This window comes from Austrofundulus limnaeus, unplaced genomic scaffold (assembly GCF_001266775.1).
Source record: "Austrofundulus limnaeus strain Quisiro unplaced genomic scaffold, Austrofundulus_limnaeus-1.0 Scaffold165, whole genome shotgun sequence".
Taxonomy (NCBI): domain Eukaryota; kingdom Metazoa; phylum Chordata; class Actinopteri; order Cyprinodontiformes; family Rivulidae; genus Austrofundulus; species Austrofundulus limnaeus.
Window position 1 is genome coordinate 794,185 of NW_013952567.1, and position 12,669 is coordinate 806,853.

General features: G+C 42.8%; 1 protein-coding gene across 1 annotated transcript in view; it reads right to left on the reverse strand.

Annotated features, from left to right (window-relative positions):
• cadm4 (cell adhesion molecule 4) overlaps positions 1 to 12,342 on the reverse strand; it is a 236,297-nt gene extending 223,955 nt beyond the window's left edge. The window contains exon 1 of the mRNA XM_014017296.1: positions 11,996 to 12,342. Coding sequence (XP_013872750.1) covers positions 11,996 to 12,134 — 139 coding nt within the window. The 5' untranslated portion in view covers positions 12,135 to 12,342. The remainder of the gene's footprint in view (positions 1 to 11,995) is intronic.
• Between the last annotated feature and the right edge of the window lie 327 nt (positions 12,343 to 12,669).

Consider the following 12,669-nt stretch of genomic DNA (forward strand, 5'->3'; position numbering starts at 1 on the left):
CACACACACACACACACACACACACACACACACACACACACACACACACATTTTTTCCTCCGTATTTGTAAAATTGACTGAGTTAGAGCCATTAGCTCTGTTTACATGTGCAAAATTCTTTGATCGGATATTATAATCGGTATTCCGATTAAAATTTTGAATGTGTCGTTAATATGTGTCCCATCATATTGAAATGAGGATTAAGTCAAATTTGGTCAAAATGACCTAATTACATTTTCAGATTTGTGGCTTTAAAAGCTACATTTTGATACCTGGATCATTCTGATATCATCAACTTTAYAGAGATATGACTTAATTTGTCTTGTTGGTTATGATTACTGTTTGGTCTAAATCCTAATTTTATGTAAATTTATTGAGAAATTTTTATGTCAATATAAAAGAGGAAACCTCAAATAGTTTTGTATGTTAAGATTTCCCAGTTGAGAAGAAACAAAAACATTTCTAGCTCACAGGGACAAATTCCAATTTTTAAGGCGTTTTTCCTCAAAATCAGTTTTTCTGTTGCTACTGCTCAAAAAAATGCTTCAAAAATTTTTGATATGTCAGACAGTTCATTCAAATGATTCATTGAAAGGCATTAATTCATTATATTTTGACAAAATGCTATTTTTGCACACATTTAAATCAAAACACTTTATTTGCATATTTCTCCACATTCCACTTTTGGACTTAATCCTCGTTTCGATGTGATGGGTCACATAAAGGCACAAAATTAATCTAATCATGAAAAGTGTTTACATGCATCAGGCTTTTAATCAGAATAGAAGAACTTGCGTGTAGATTTGTATTTCGCAAAAAAATGTTTTAAATTAAAATAAAAAAACAGAGATGAAGTTTCCATGATGAACATAAACAAGCGTTCTGTGTCTTCTGAGCACCCAGAATGGACCTGTGCCATGTTTTAGTAATGGCGACATTACTGCACTCTGTGTTCCTATACTTTTKACCATCAAGGCATTCAATAATTTTAAAGCCTTTCAAAGTTTCTAATAGAAATGTTGTATTGCTAACCGGCCATTTTTGCTTCCCTGACATATTAGCTTCTAGCCAAGTGGGAATACGTCAGGTTGGCATCGGGTGCACATGTACAGTCAGGTCAGTTTTCCACAACCAGAATAACATGATCAGAATAAACATTTGTGAACGCCTGATAATCCATCAGCATTAACCACTCCTTCAATTCGGATTTCAAATTCATTCCGATCAAGCTGAATCAGTTGTGATGTCTAATCGTGATTTACTCTGACAGCCATCTTGATGTGGATCGACTCCAGATGTTAATGAATTGTAGATGTACAGGTTGTCATTTCTGGGAGTTTCTCTGAAATCCCTCCAGTGGTTTATGAGATATTTTGGTAACAGACGGACACGTGARCACACAAAAACATAATTGTCCACCTTTACTTTCGAAGCGGGGGATAGCAAATATGATGCATGCGAAGATATTGCAAGGGCGATAAGACAAGAKCAAATACTTTGAAGTGCACTCTGTTTTGCTACAAATATTAGAAGCTGAAAGTTATTTGTAGACTTTTAGAAACTTCAAAGAAGCTGGGTGAACTCAATGAAAGGCATGGGTTAGTTAAAAAATAGTCACAGGAAGAGCAATGGGGGGGGTGGGTCTGAGAGGGGTGAGGGGACTGCAAGGTTTCTGAAGGGCAAGCATGCTAAAAATAAGTTTCAACCACCAGAATATTGCTGTGTAAGGTAAAACGCAGAGTTCAGTAAGCCCATAGCAAAAGAGTTAGTGAGAGAAGGTAAATCTGGAGGCAGMGGTTCAAAAAATATTTTTAAACTCTAAAAAGGCAACTGAGTGCACGTAACAACAGAAAGTAGCAAAAASAGGAAGTGGAAGTCTGGCTCATTCGGAGGAATGGCAACAGTGACAAAAGGGGAAGGGGAAAAAAACAATAATATTTGAAATAAAATGATGCAGTCTGAATAAATGGAAGGAGAGTAAGAGAAAAAAATAAACAGTCAGGTGAAGGAAGAAAACCATTTTGTCTATGCAAATGAGAATGGAAAAACAGAAACACGGGCGTTCAAACTGGCCACCTGGGTCCCGTCAATCCTCCTCCTCTGTTTTTTCTTTTTTCTCCCTCTTCATCTCGCTTTCTATCTATTCGCACCTGGCCCTGCCATCTCTACAGCCCGCAGCGACAGTAAGATGGTAGGAGGAAGAAGGACGAGGAGGCAGGTATAAGATGCAAGCAGCAGGGAGACGGGTGGGGGGGACTGCCAAAATATCCATCAGCGAGCTACCTTGGCAATGAAAAGTCCTTTTTCCACGTCACCAAAACATGTCTGTCCAACTATCACTGGGCTTCACCGTCATTGCAAACTATTAGGAACAGTTGGAGCAGATGCATGTGGACACATGTACCTGGAGCTCAGCACCGCCGTGCACGGCCATGGGTATTCACACTTAAGCACCAACAAGGTGAGACGAAGAAAGGCAGCCACACGGGGAGAGGTCGGAGGGATAAAAAATAAAAGCTTTTGTGTGATCATGATGAGCTTAAACAAAAAGACACTAAGTCACTGCTGGAGCCCTTGAACAGGCTTCACACAGCAGGAGAGTTGGAAATGAGGAATCGGAAAAGAAGAAAGAGCTGAGGCAAAAATAATAATAAAACAGCCAAACGAGAATTACAAAAGTGATAGGGAAAGCTGGAGTGCAGCAYTCATAAGTGAAAATCAGGTTTTGCTTGAGATCAGAAGGCAAAAATGAAAAGWGTATGTGTGCATTTGTGAACGCCTGGGTTTAGAAAACAATGATTAGGCGTGTCCACCAGTTTGTTTATTACATCTATGGGGAAGCTTCTAAAATGAAACYAGAGAGGGAGTGTGACATTTAAAAAGCCCGAGACATTCTGCAGTAAAGAGGCTTGAAAGTTCCTAAATGTATTTACAGTCTCCTRAGTGTAATGCAGTGTCCTTTAAGTACTTCTGCATTTGCAAATTTGTGTGAGTGCACATTCTGTAGCCAACCTGTCCGTCTATGAYGCTGCAGATTTAAGCACATTTCTATAATGCAGTCTGTGATTTATACAATTTCACAGTCATCATTTAGTCTCAACCTGCTTTTTAATTACTAGCGGTTTATGTTTGTTTTTAATTTTTCCCACAAGCTCATAAATCAGTTCACTTACTGCAACTCAGTTCCATCTCTATGGTAAACAAGCACCAGTTATAATTGCATATACAAGTACTGTAAAAAAAACTATATAGGCTAGCCCTTGAAAAGCAGCAAAGCCATACAAAATTAAATGGTAAATATTTGACTTAAATTAGCAATGAGTTGCATTTGAGATTTTTTGTTTAAATTGTTTAAACTGCAATATGATGTGTTAACTAGGTCTGGGTGATAAGGCTGGAAAATGCATCACAATATAAGCATTTCATTTCAATCAATAGCAATAATTATTGATTGGTTTTAGTGTTTTACTTMTTTGAAATAAGAACCAGGAGAAAAATGGCTGATTAATACTGCCAAACTGCTGACATGACCTTTCCTCTTTTATCCACAATTTCCTCTCGAGCTGTTGCACTCATTTTCTCCTTTCACTCCACATCATTTCATTTTTTTTTATTTTTAAGCAAATATGAGGCACGGTGGTGAAACATGGCACTGCTACTGCRCATGTTACTCAACAAGTTGTTGCTAGTTTACCAAAGAGTGAGTGAGTGAGTTAGTTGATGCAACCAAACATTGCTTAGCTGTGCCAWGATAGGTCGAGCAGCCTTTCCTCTGCCTACATCCCCCAGAATGCCATGCAGTTCTGCATCGGAGTTMAGTGAAATGATCAMCATTCTATCGGACGTATTTTCTATTGATGATACTATTTTCTATTGATATTGATCATGTGTCCATTGCAATAAATATCATTATTTATTTATTGCCCAGCCTTCGARTTAACACAACTTGAAATTCAAAATGTTCACAAAAAAGCTTACTTTAGCATTCTGGAGACATGTCTATTCAAAACAAAATAAGCAATACATTTCAAATTTATAAATATATTTTTGTATAATAAATGACTCTTTCAAAATAAGGAAGATAATTGAATTTTCAGSATTTTACCATCATCTCGATATAGGGTAATCAACCAAAATGTCCAAAAATGCTTTGCACGGAGTATCTGATAAACAGTAAAACAGCAGCCAGATGCGGGATGCTTCTCCTCCTTCCTCGCTTGATTCAGTCCCGGCATAGAGAAATTAACTTTGCCTTCTGCTCATTTTTGCAGACTCAAGCATCCCTTCATCTCTCAGATTGTTGAGCCTTCATCTTTCTGAATTAAGGCTGCCAGCAACATATATCAAAGCCTCTCTGCCTCAGAGTGACCTGACATGATCTCAGATTCATGCAGTTCCTGTTTATATGTGCTGTATCTTATTAGATAGCRATTATCATAATTAGATTTTACTTTATGCCATCTCGTTTTAACACTTAGTAAAATATATTATTTCTCATGCGGTGCATATTTATGACACATTGTAAATTTTATTAACGGGAAAAAAAGATCTTACAAAAGCAAYGGTTCAGTCAAGTTGTCATTCATTTTGGATCAGATGTACAGCAAACTGAAATCTCGCTGACTGAAACAGCGGGTAGAGCTGCTCTGATAAAAGGAAGAGAGATGGTAGCCATCACAGCCTTTGGGAAGAAAGAAAATAATCAAGAATGAAAGCACATTTCCCCTACAGCTTTCTTTTATTAGTTTCTCTGGCAATAAACTATGTTCCTGTATATGCARTCGGGAGGCGACAGTGTCATGCTGTGTCTACGCTGTCGCTCACCAGACTGTGGGATCTATATCGCAAAAACAAAAAAAAACACTTGCTGTCTATGCCTACAGAGTTGACAAGAGCTAAAAATGACTTTGGTACCATYCACAGAACCCCACTGGCCCCTCCAAGCTGCTTCACAGCTCGATTCACCAGTATAGCCAAAAGGGTGGCTGTTGCCATGGACCGCCGTTTCTCTGCAACTGCGCCCAGTGCCCAAGGTCTTTGTCAAACTCAGTCGGTACCACAGATTGTTTGACTGTTCCGCTCCTCTGCGGCAACGGCCAGACAGGACAAACATGGTCCTCCTGCGGTAAGCGATAACATTTTTCGCCAAACAGATGGACACGGTGATAGGAACACATCTGTGGACGTGACTCAAGCACCACTTCAATCTGCTGGTGATGGCTTATAGAAGGCGAGTGGAGCGCACCAGTTAACGGCCATGAGGTGAATCAGCAGCCATGCACTTGAACGCTCCTTCAGCTACTCAAGAGAAAATGGATCCTGGGAGAGAATCAGCTAAAGCCTTCCTCAAGGTCATTGGTGCTTGGCCACTTTTTAAATGGCCTCGCCAACTGTAACAATGTGTGCAGAAACAATTGCAGCACCAATCCAATTTGGCTGAGCTGCTTTTCCCTTTCTTTTCCTTTCACTGCAGGCGGCTTCATAGCCTCACTTTTGTTTAGCCCTGCTGAAAGCATATCATCACTTGATGACCTTATGAATCTCAAAAGAGCTCGGCAAATCTTCGCAGTGAATCTTTCACCAGCACATTAAGCATGACCACGGGCATTTTCCTTTTTTTTTCCTTCTTTTTTTATACTGTAACTTAGTTCGTCTCTCGTGCGCTCAACCTGTGAGCACTTAGGAGGGGGTCCAATCTTTTTGAGGATTCTTTTCATGTGCTTCTAATTAATTGCCTCTAATTGGTAGTTGTTTACAGTGTCTTAATGAAACGTATCAAAGCTGGATACTCCTGGTAGTACAGCTCTTGTCTTAAGGCCAAAGTAAGAAATGAGAAGAAAAACAAACACATGCAGTGCAGAGTGAAGAGGTGCATGAATGAAGTCAAGCTGGAATGCAGTTGATTTTTTTAGATAGTTGTGTCAATTACTTGGCCTTTTTCCAAAATGGAGACAAAATCTGAATTTGATTTGCTAGCAGCGGCTGTTATCTAAATGTTGTATTTACTCATATAATTGCTTGCTTTAACTATCTTTATCAGCAAACGTGCTTTTTAGATAAAAAGAAGAAAAAAACACTCACTAATATGTTTAAAGGTTTCATTATTTTTCTGTTAAAGAGTCAAGAAAATGTCACAACAGAAGTTTGTATCTGCTACAACCACTTTATCCACCCAGACATGGCAATAGCTGCAAAGTATTTGCCACTCGCGGGAGAGACATTTTAAGAGTTTTCTAAGATAGAAAACTCATCTGAGACCTCTTTGGCATTGTTGTGTCCGCGCTCAGAAAATCTCCATCTGATTTCCCAGTAGATAGTGCACTGCTTTGACTGGCAATTTCCAGCATCCGACAATCTCATCAAAGCAAACCTATTAATGGTGATGATATGAAGAAGGATTCTAAATGGCAGACAGATGAATAGCCCTGTGCGTGCGTGGGTGTTTAATTCTCCTCGTCGTAGCCTGGCTGAAAGTGGGAGGACGGGCCAGAAGTGTCTGAGGGAAACAACATTCTACACATTGCCTGGGTTGCCGTTTGTGTGTGTGAGAGTGTGTATGTGTGGGTGTAAAAGTGCACGGGTATTCTGTGACCTCATCGATCATGGCAACTTGTCCCTCGGGTGTGGTCACCTACACAGCATTTGCTCTCACTCTCTTTTCTCCATCTTTGTCTTTAAATATTGCCATCCATCTCTCCGTTCGTGACTCCCACCTCCTCCTCGGACACGGCACCCTGTTTTTATCCAGCTATGGACCTACCTTCCTAATGTCAGTCTTCTCCGCTTCCTCACCTTTTTTGGCCTTGTGTTTCAGTCATTCTTCACCGCAGAGGTGGGCTTCTGTCTTGTCCCCTCCCTCTTCTATTTTAAAGCTGAAATCCTGCAATCATTCTCTCGTTTGTTGGACTCCTCTCAGCCCGACTTTCTCCTCTGCTCCACTGGTCTGTGACACATGCCCCTRGTGCTTTCCCTCCCCTCCTTGCTGTTTCCCTTCACTTTTTTTATACAGTGTGCAGCCAGCCGAGGCACCCTCTCTCCCTGTGATGCTTTCACTCTCCCTCTGTGACCCCATCAGTTCCTCAGTGCCCCAGCTAAGCCTGGTCACTCTTCATCAGCCAGCCTCCTCTGGACACACAGGCCTCCCAAGGGCAAAGTGAAACGGGGTCTTGTYGGCAGTTTGTGTGCCCAGTCTGACAGTTTCACCACAGTTTAAGTCCATCTCTGATCCTCCTTACCCCTGAACGAGTGTCTCATTACCAGCCATCTTCCCCGCCTCTTGTCTCTACATTAAGTCTTCCAGATGGGATGCGCATTAGCCTTTGCACTGGCAAAGTACACAGCTTCCAGCTCTTCAATTTTAGGCACTTGCCCTTTTCAGCTCAATTTGCCTCTCTAGTCCAATCACGGCTGGTGAGGGCTCCGTTGCACTGCTTGAGTGGGGATAATCACCTTGGTTACTGGCGTTACCGGAGGCCGCTGTCTAGCCACGTTAGCGCTGCGCCCTGCGGGAACCACGGAGACAGGTGTCACAGCAGCAAGGGAGGGTGTTAAACAAGCCCCAAGCCAAAAAGCAGGCATAAACGTTTACTCTTAGTCATAGAAACTGTTATTAACAGGAAGGAATGCACACTTCGTGGTGTCAGTGTTTTAATGGTTTTTCAGACTCAGAATCCCCTTTCATTGCACCGTAATTCACCGTTTACTAGCTCTGACATAAGTATACCTTGTAGAAAAACACATAACTGCCTTTGTGCTAAGAAGCTACGCCAAAGCAATTGCTGTTTGCGGATTTCATGACCCCACAACAAAGACAAACACACAGAGAGAGGGGTCGGCCACTGGAGAAAAGCTGCTGGCTCAGGGGACATCAGGTCACAGTATGGAGAGCTGCACCCCACTGGGACATCTTGCTTTTGCTCAAAGCCAATCAGATCAGATGAACTTAAGAGCCACGGATTGATTGGCAGGCTTCAGATGCCAGCAAATGGAGGAGACGTCCTTGGCAACCCACTCAGCATTTAAAAACTCGAGCAGTGAATTTGGTGAAATGCCAGTTGTTCTCAGAAAGCGACACGTAAGGACGACATAGATCACCATTATGATAATCACAAGCAGCACCGTCTGGGGAATAGTAATGGGAAGGAGATGAGGTGGCAGCCATAAAGAGTGTTTCGACATTAGCGTCAGCCTGATTAGACTGACAGGAAGTTTTACTAATGGACAATTAAACAAATGGTCAAATGACATATAAGGATTCAATTACCAATTGATGTCTTTGCATGACCCTTTCAATCAATGAGCATCATGTTTTACGTTTGTGTGAATCCTTACCACGTAGCCAAAAGCAAAACTGAAACTGAGTTCTAAACAGGATGTAAAAATAAGGATGTGTGAATTCCTGCATTCTTAAAAAAAGTTCAAAATGAATGGTCCTGTCTTATATCCCTTTTCTTTTTAATTCTGTGTGAGAATAAAATGCTATCTTTGAGCCAGACAACAGAGCTGGAGGAAGTAACTGAGTTGTGGGAAACAAGAGAAGTTCCAACCAAGGAGTTATGGATGGCAGTGGAGACTGGAAGGCAGATTAGCAAATAATTACTATAAAATACATCACCTGAACAAAACATGAAACCTAAAGACTTTTGCCTCTGAGTAATGGACTCATAAAAACCCAAGGGAGAATAAAAACAACCCAGAATCAGCTCCGTAACTCTTACAGTTGTGGCTTTCCCTAGAAGCAATACAATTTTTCTATGGAGCTTATGCTGAGGCAGTTGTTCAGCCGAGATAGTGGGCCACCCTGTCAGGACCCTTTAAGACTGCATCATTTGATCAAACAGGGTTGTGCACAACAGCAGCAGGCAGTGAAGCTTAAAGAAAAAAAAAAAAGCTCATTCCTCCTTCTCTTCTGTCGATGCGCATGCCAGAACAGTCTGCCAAGTTTAGGTTGTCCAATTATTTAGACTTACAAAAGACAGTGAATCAGAGGGGGAAGAAAATAAACAACACTGCAAGACTGAAATCTGATTTCGCACTGTGCTCAAATTTACAGCGTGAACCAGCAGATGGCAGGACAGAGAGCAAGGGAGCAAGGTCTCGCTCTTTTTTTTTTTTTWAATTAAATTGCCGATGAGTTCATTTCATTTTGGGGGTGACTTATCCTGCAAGGTTAGGATCAAAGGATAAAACCTTTCCTTACAGGGAAGGCTTTTTCAGCACATTAAACAACAAAGACAGACGCTGAAAAATGCAAGCTTAGCGTGACACGCAAGAAAGTAAAAGAAGGCAACCCTCAACTTCAGAATTCTGCAAACTGTGCCTGACAAGCATCAGAAACCACAACTGGGCTCAGACAAATTCTTGCATATTCAATGTTGTTCCGTTCAAATGAAGCCCTAACGGGAACATTTGTTCTGCACCTACAGTATTTAGCTTGATGTTTGTGTTTACATGCCAAACCCCCTATTCTGTGAGTCACAACGACATTGATTTATGCATGGCTTCTCAGATTGTGTGCATGTGCATGCGCGTGTGTGTGTGTATGCTTGTGAGCGTTTCTCAACTGTAATTGGTATTCAGCTCTCCTCCCACAAGTACGTCCAACTGCTGCTATTTTTCACCCACCGGAGCCAAAGCCAAGGTCCAAACAGGATGTTGGAGAACAAGCTCAAACGGATGGCTCTTATTGCACGCATTCAAAAAAAAACAAAAACAAACGGAGGAGATTTAAAGCTCACAGGGATAAGGCGGTTGGTAATGGAGGTCTGATAGAGGAACGAGGATGAGGTGTAAGAATGGAAGTGATGGAGGGTACTGATTACGGGTGGGCGAGCGGCAGCGGTGGAGTTAAGAGTATTTGTTACTGAAAGTTTGGGCCAACAGCTGCTGTAGATCAGCCACCTCCACAGAAACGGTGCACGCGGACTGAGTGCTGACTCTGTAYGTGTGTATTTGCCTGTGTGTGTGTGTGTATGTGTGTGTCCCTCAGGCCTGCCTGTCAGACACACTGTGAAGTCTTTCTTCCTTTCTTCTTCTTTCAGTGTTCCTCTCCTCCTCCTTTCTTTCAGCTCTGTCCACTGGACTGCTCCAGATTCATTGGATGGCCAAGTCTTGCAGCCTAGCTGTTTTTTTTTAGGATAACCCTCTTTATTTATCCGTCCAACCATGCAAATAATCAGTTCATAAATATTCGGGCATAATAACAACCTTCCAACCCCAGCACTTTTCATGTTTTCTTGCCCCAATTTCTTCATTTCAGGACGGCAAACACTAATTACCAAAAGGAAATTTAAAAAAAAAGGGAGGTTGAGGTTTTCTTAATCAGAAACCGTTAGAAGCAGCATACATCTCCATGTCGTTTAGCAGCATCCATAGTCRCTTCTCTCTCTCTCCTTTCTATTTATGCACCTTGTGCCTTTAACATCCCTGAAATCCCCAGCCTCATGTTTCCCTCGGCTCCTGTCAGAGTCTAGATTAATGACAATGATCAGTGAGCAACCCCCAGCTGAGAGTGCCTGCAGCTTAGCCAAAACCCTGCACTGTAAGCAGCACGCACAGCAGCATCAAGCACATCTACCTGCAGCGCACACGGATATGCCCAGACAAACACACAAACCCCTTTACACAGTACTCCATTTAGACCAACATACCAACACCTACAGCTCATGCATATAAATCAGCCAGCCTCGTTCCCGGAGCGGACGTACAAATAGATGGGCGAACACAACACAAAAAATACTCTCTGGGGAGAAAATCAATACGCAGGCAACGGCGAGGTTCTTATCAGTGCCAAGCAAGAAAATGGCAATGGAGCAGCAAAGAGCTCTGTAAAAACAAAAGACATCATCACAGCAGCACAGCGGTGGAGGTCTGATTGTGTCTGTGTTTGACCTGGCAGTTAACTCTTTCACAGCCTCGGGATGGTGTAAAACAGAGCACAGCGTTAGGACAAAAGCCAGCGAGGCAACATCTGYACATCGCTCCATGCTCGTCCAGGATCGCTTGGTGCTTTAGGGGGAAATTTAACAGGCTTTATTACAAGTTCACATTTCAGTTCACAAGCAGATGGCAGAGGCTGAAGTTGCTCCGAATCGTGATAATCCAAATCCTTGTTCTGCAGCCCTGTGCACTTGTCAGGAGGGTTAGTAAATGACCACAAATTGTATTGAGCTCGTGAGGAAGCAATGATGGCCCCCTATAAGCTGAGGTGTTGAGGGTGGTGTGAAAGTGACTCTGCAGGAGTCACTACAAGGCTTTGAAACAGCTTGTTAAATGTTATTGTATCTGATAAGGAGGCGTCTCAAAGGTCTATTCAGTCCTGCTGCAGAGTATAAACAGCAACTACAAACACTTCCCTGCCTTTTTTTTTTTTTTTTTTTTGTCTCTCTGTTCTGATCCACTGCGGAAATGTGTGTTGTGGTTTCATGTGGCTGTCAGTGTTCAATCAGAGGAGCGTGGCTGAGCACAGGAGGCTCACTGCGTGACAGACGCGGGTCCTGTCAGACACAAACACCTCAGCACGGCACGTCCCGGGGAAACACAGACCCCCAATCAAGCTGCTGTGACGCACCGGGGTCAGCGGAGAACACCGGTGCAGGGAATGTTTACGCGGAGGTTAAAAATAAAAGTGACCATGAGCCCAGCTTTCACTTTTTTTTTTTAATCTAGAGTGGGTTTTAGGGTCTTTCCAGCTTAACATTCAGAGCACAGATGACTCATAAAAAAAACCCAGTCTTGCACAATCGGATTTGGCACTAATTGTCTTTTTTATAAACAGAGAAACATTCGCAGGAATCATCTGCACGTGCTTTTCTGTCCCGGTGCGGCTCTTCCTCCCCCACTTTCCCCGCGTCTAATAACTCAGAACAGTGGGCTCAACCTGTCCGCAGAGGACTTGGATCAAAACTTGCCCGGCGGAGCCCCCCACCCAACACAACAAACACACACATATCGCTCGCTTCTCCTTCACTTCACGCTCATTCATTCCCAGTCTTACCCGTGTTCAGCAGGCAGGCGGCTGTGAGGATGACGGTGAGCGGGACGCAGTAGGTCCACACGGTCGCCAAAGCCATTGTTGATATTCCTCTTTTCTTGTTTTCCTTGGTATTCCTCTTCCTCTGAGAAATCAGTGTCATGAACCCGCAGGTTCACACTCCCGACGGAGCCTTCGGCGACTGTGCACCTAAATGTGTGTGAGCACGCGCGAGAACGTGTGTGTGTGTGTGAGAAAGAGTGTGTTTTTTAGTGGAGCGCTCAGAGCGTCACGGCAGAACAGAACAGCTTCCTCTCTCACTTTCTCTCCCTGTGTTTGCGCTCGGCTTGATGACGGCTCGGCCGGTTTTTCTTGGTTGTTTTACATTGTAAATATATTTAAAAGGGCTCGCCAACAGGGCGGGTCCGCGTGCCTTTCCGACCAATTACAGGCAGCGCGAGCAGGTAGACGGGAGTGAGGGGCTGGACTTTGGGGTGGGTGTGTGTGTGGTGGGGGGGAGTTCCCTTTAATTAATTGGATGCAATTAGCTCCAAGTCTGATTGATAACACACCCCTCCCCACAATAAAAGTACAAATGAATTGTTGCAGGGATGAGATGGCAAAAATAGAATTGACATTTAGAGCAGTGGTTCCCAAACTTTTTATCTTCTGACCCACAAACTATCCATGGCAAAAAC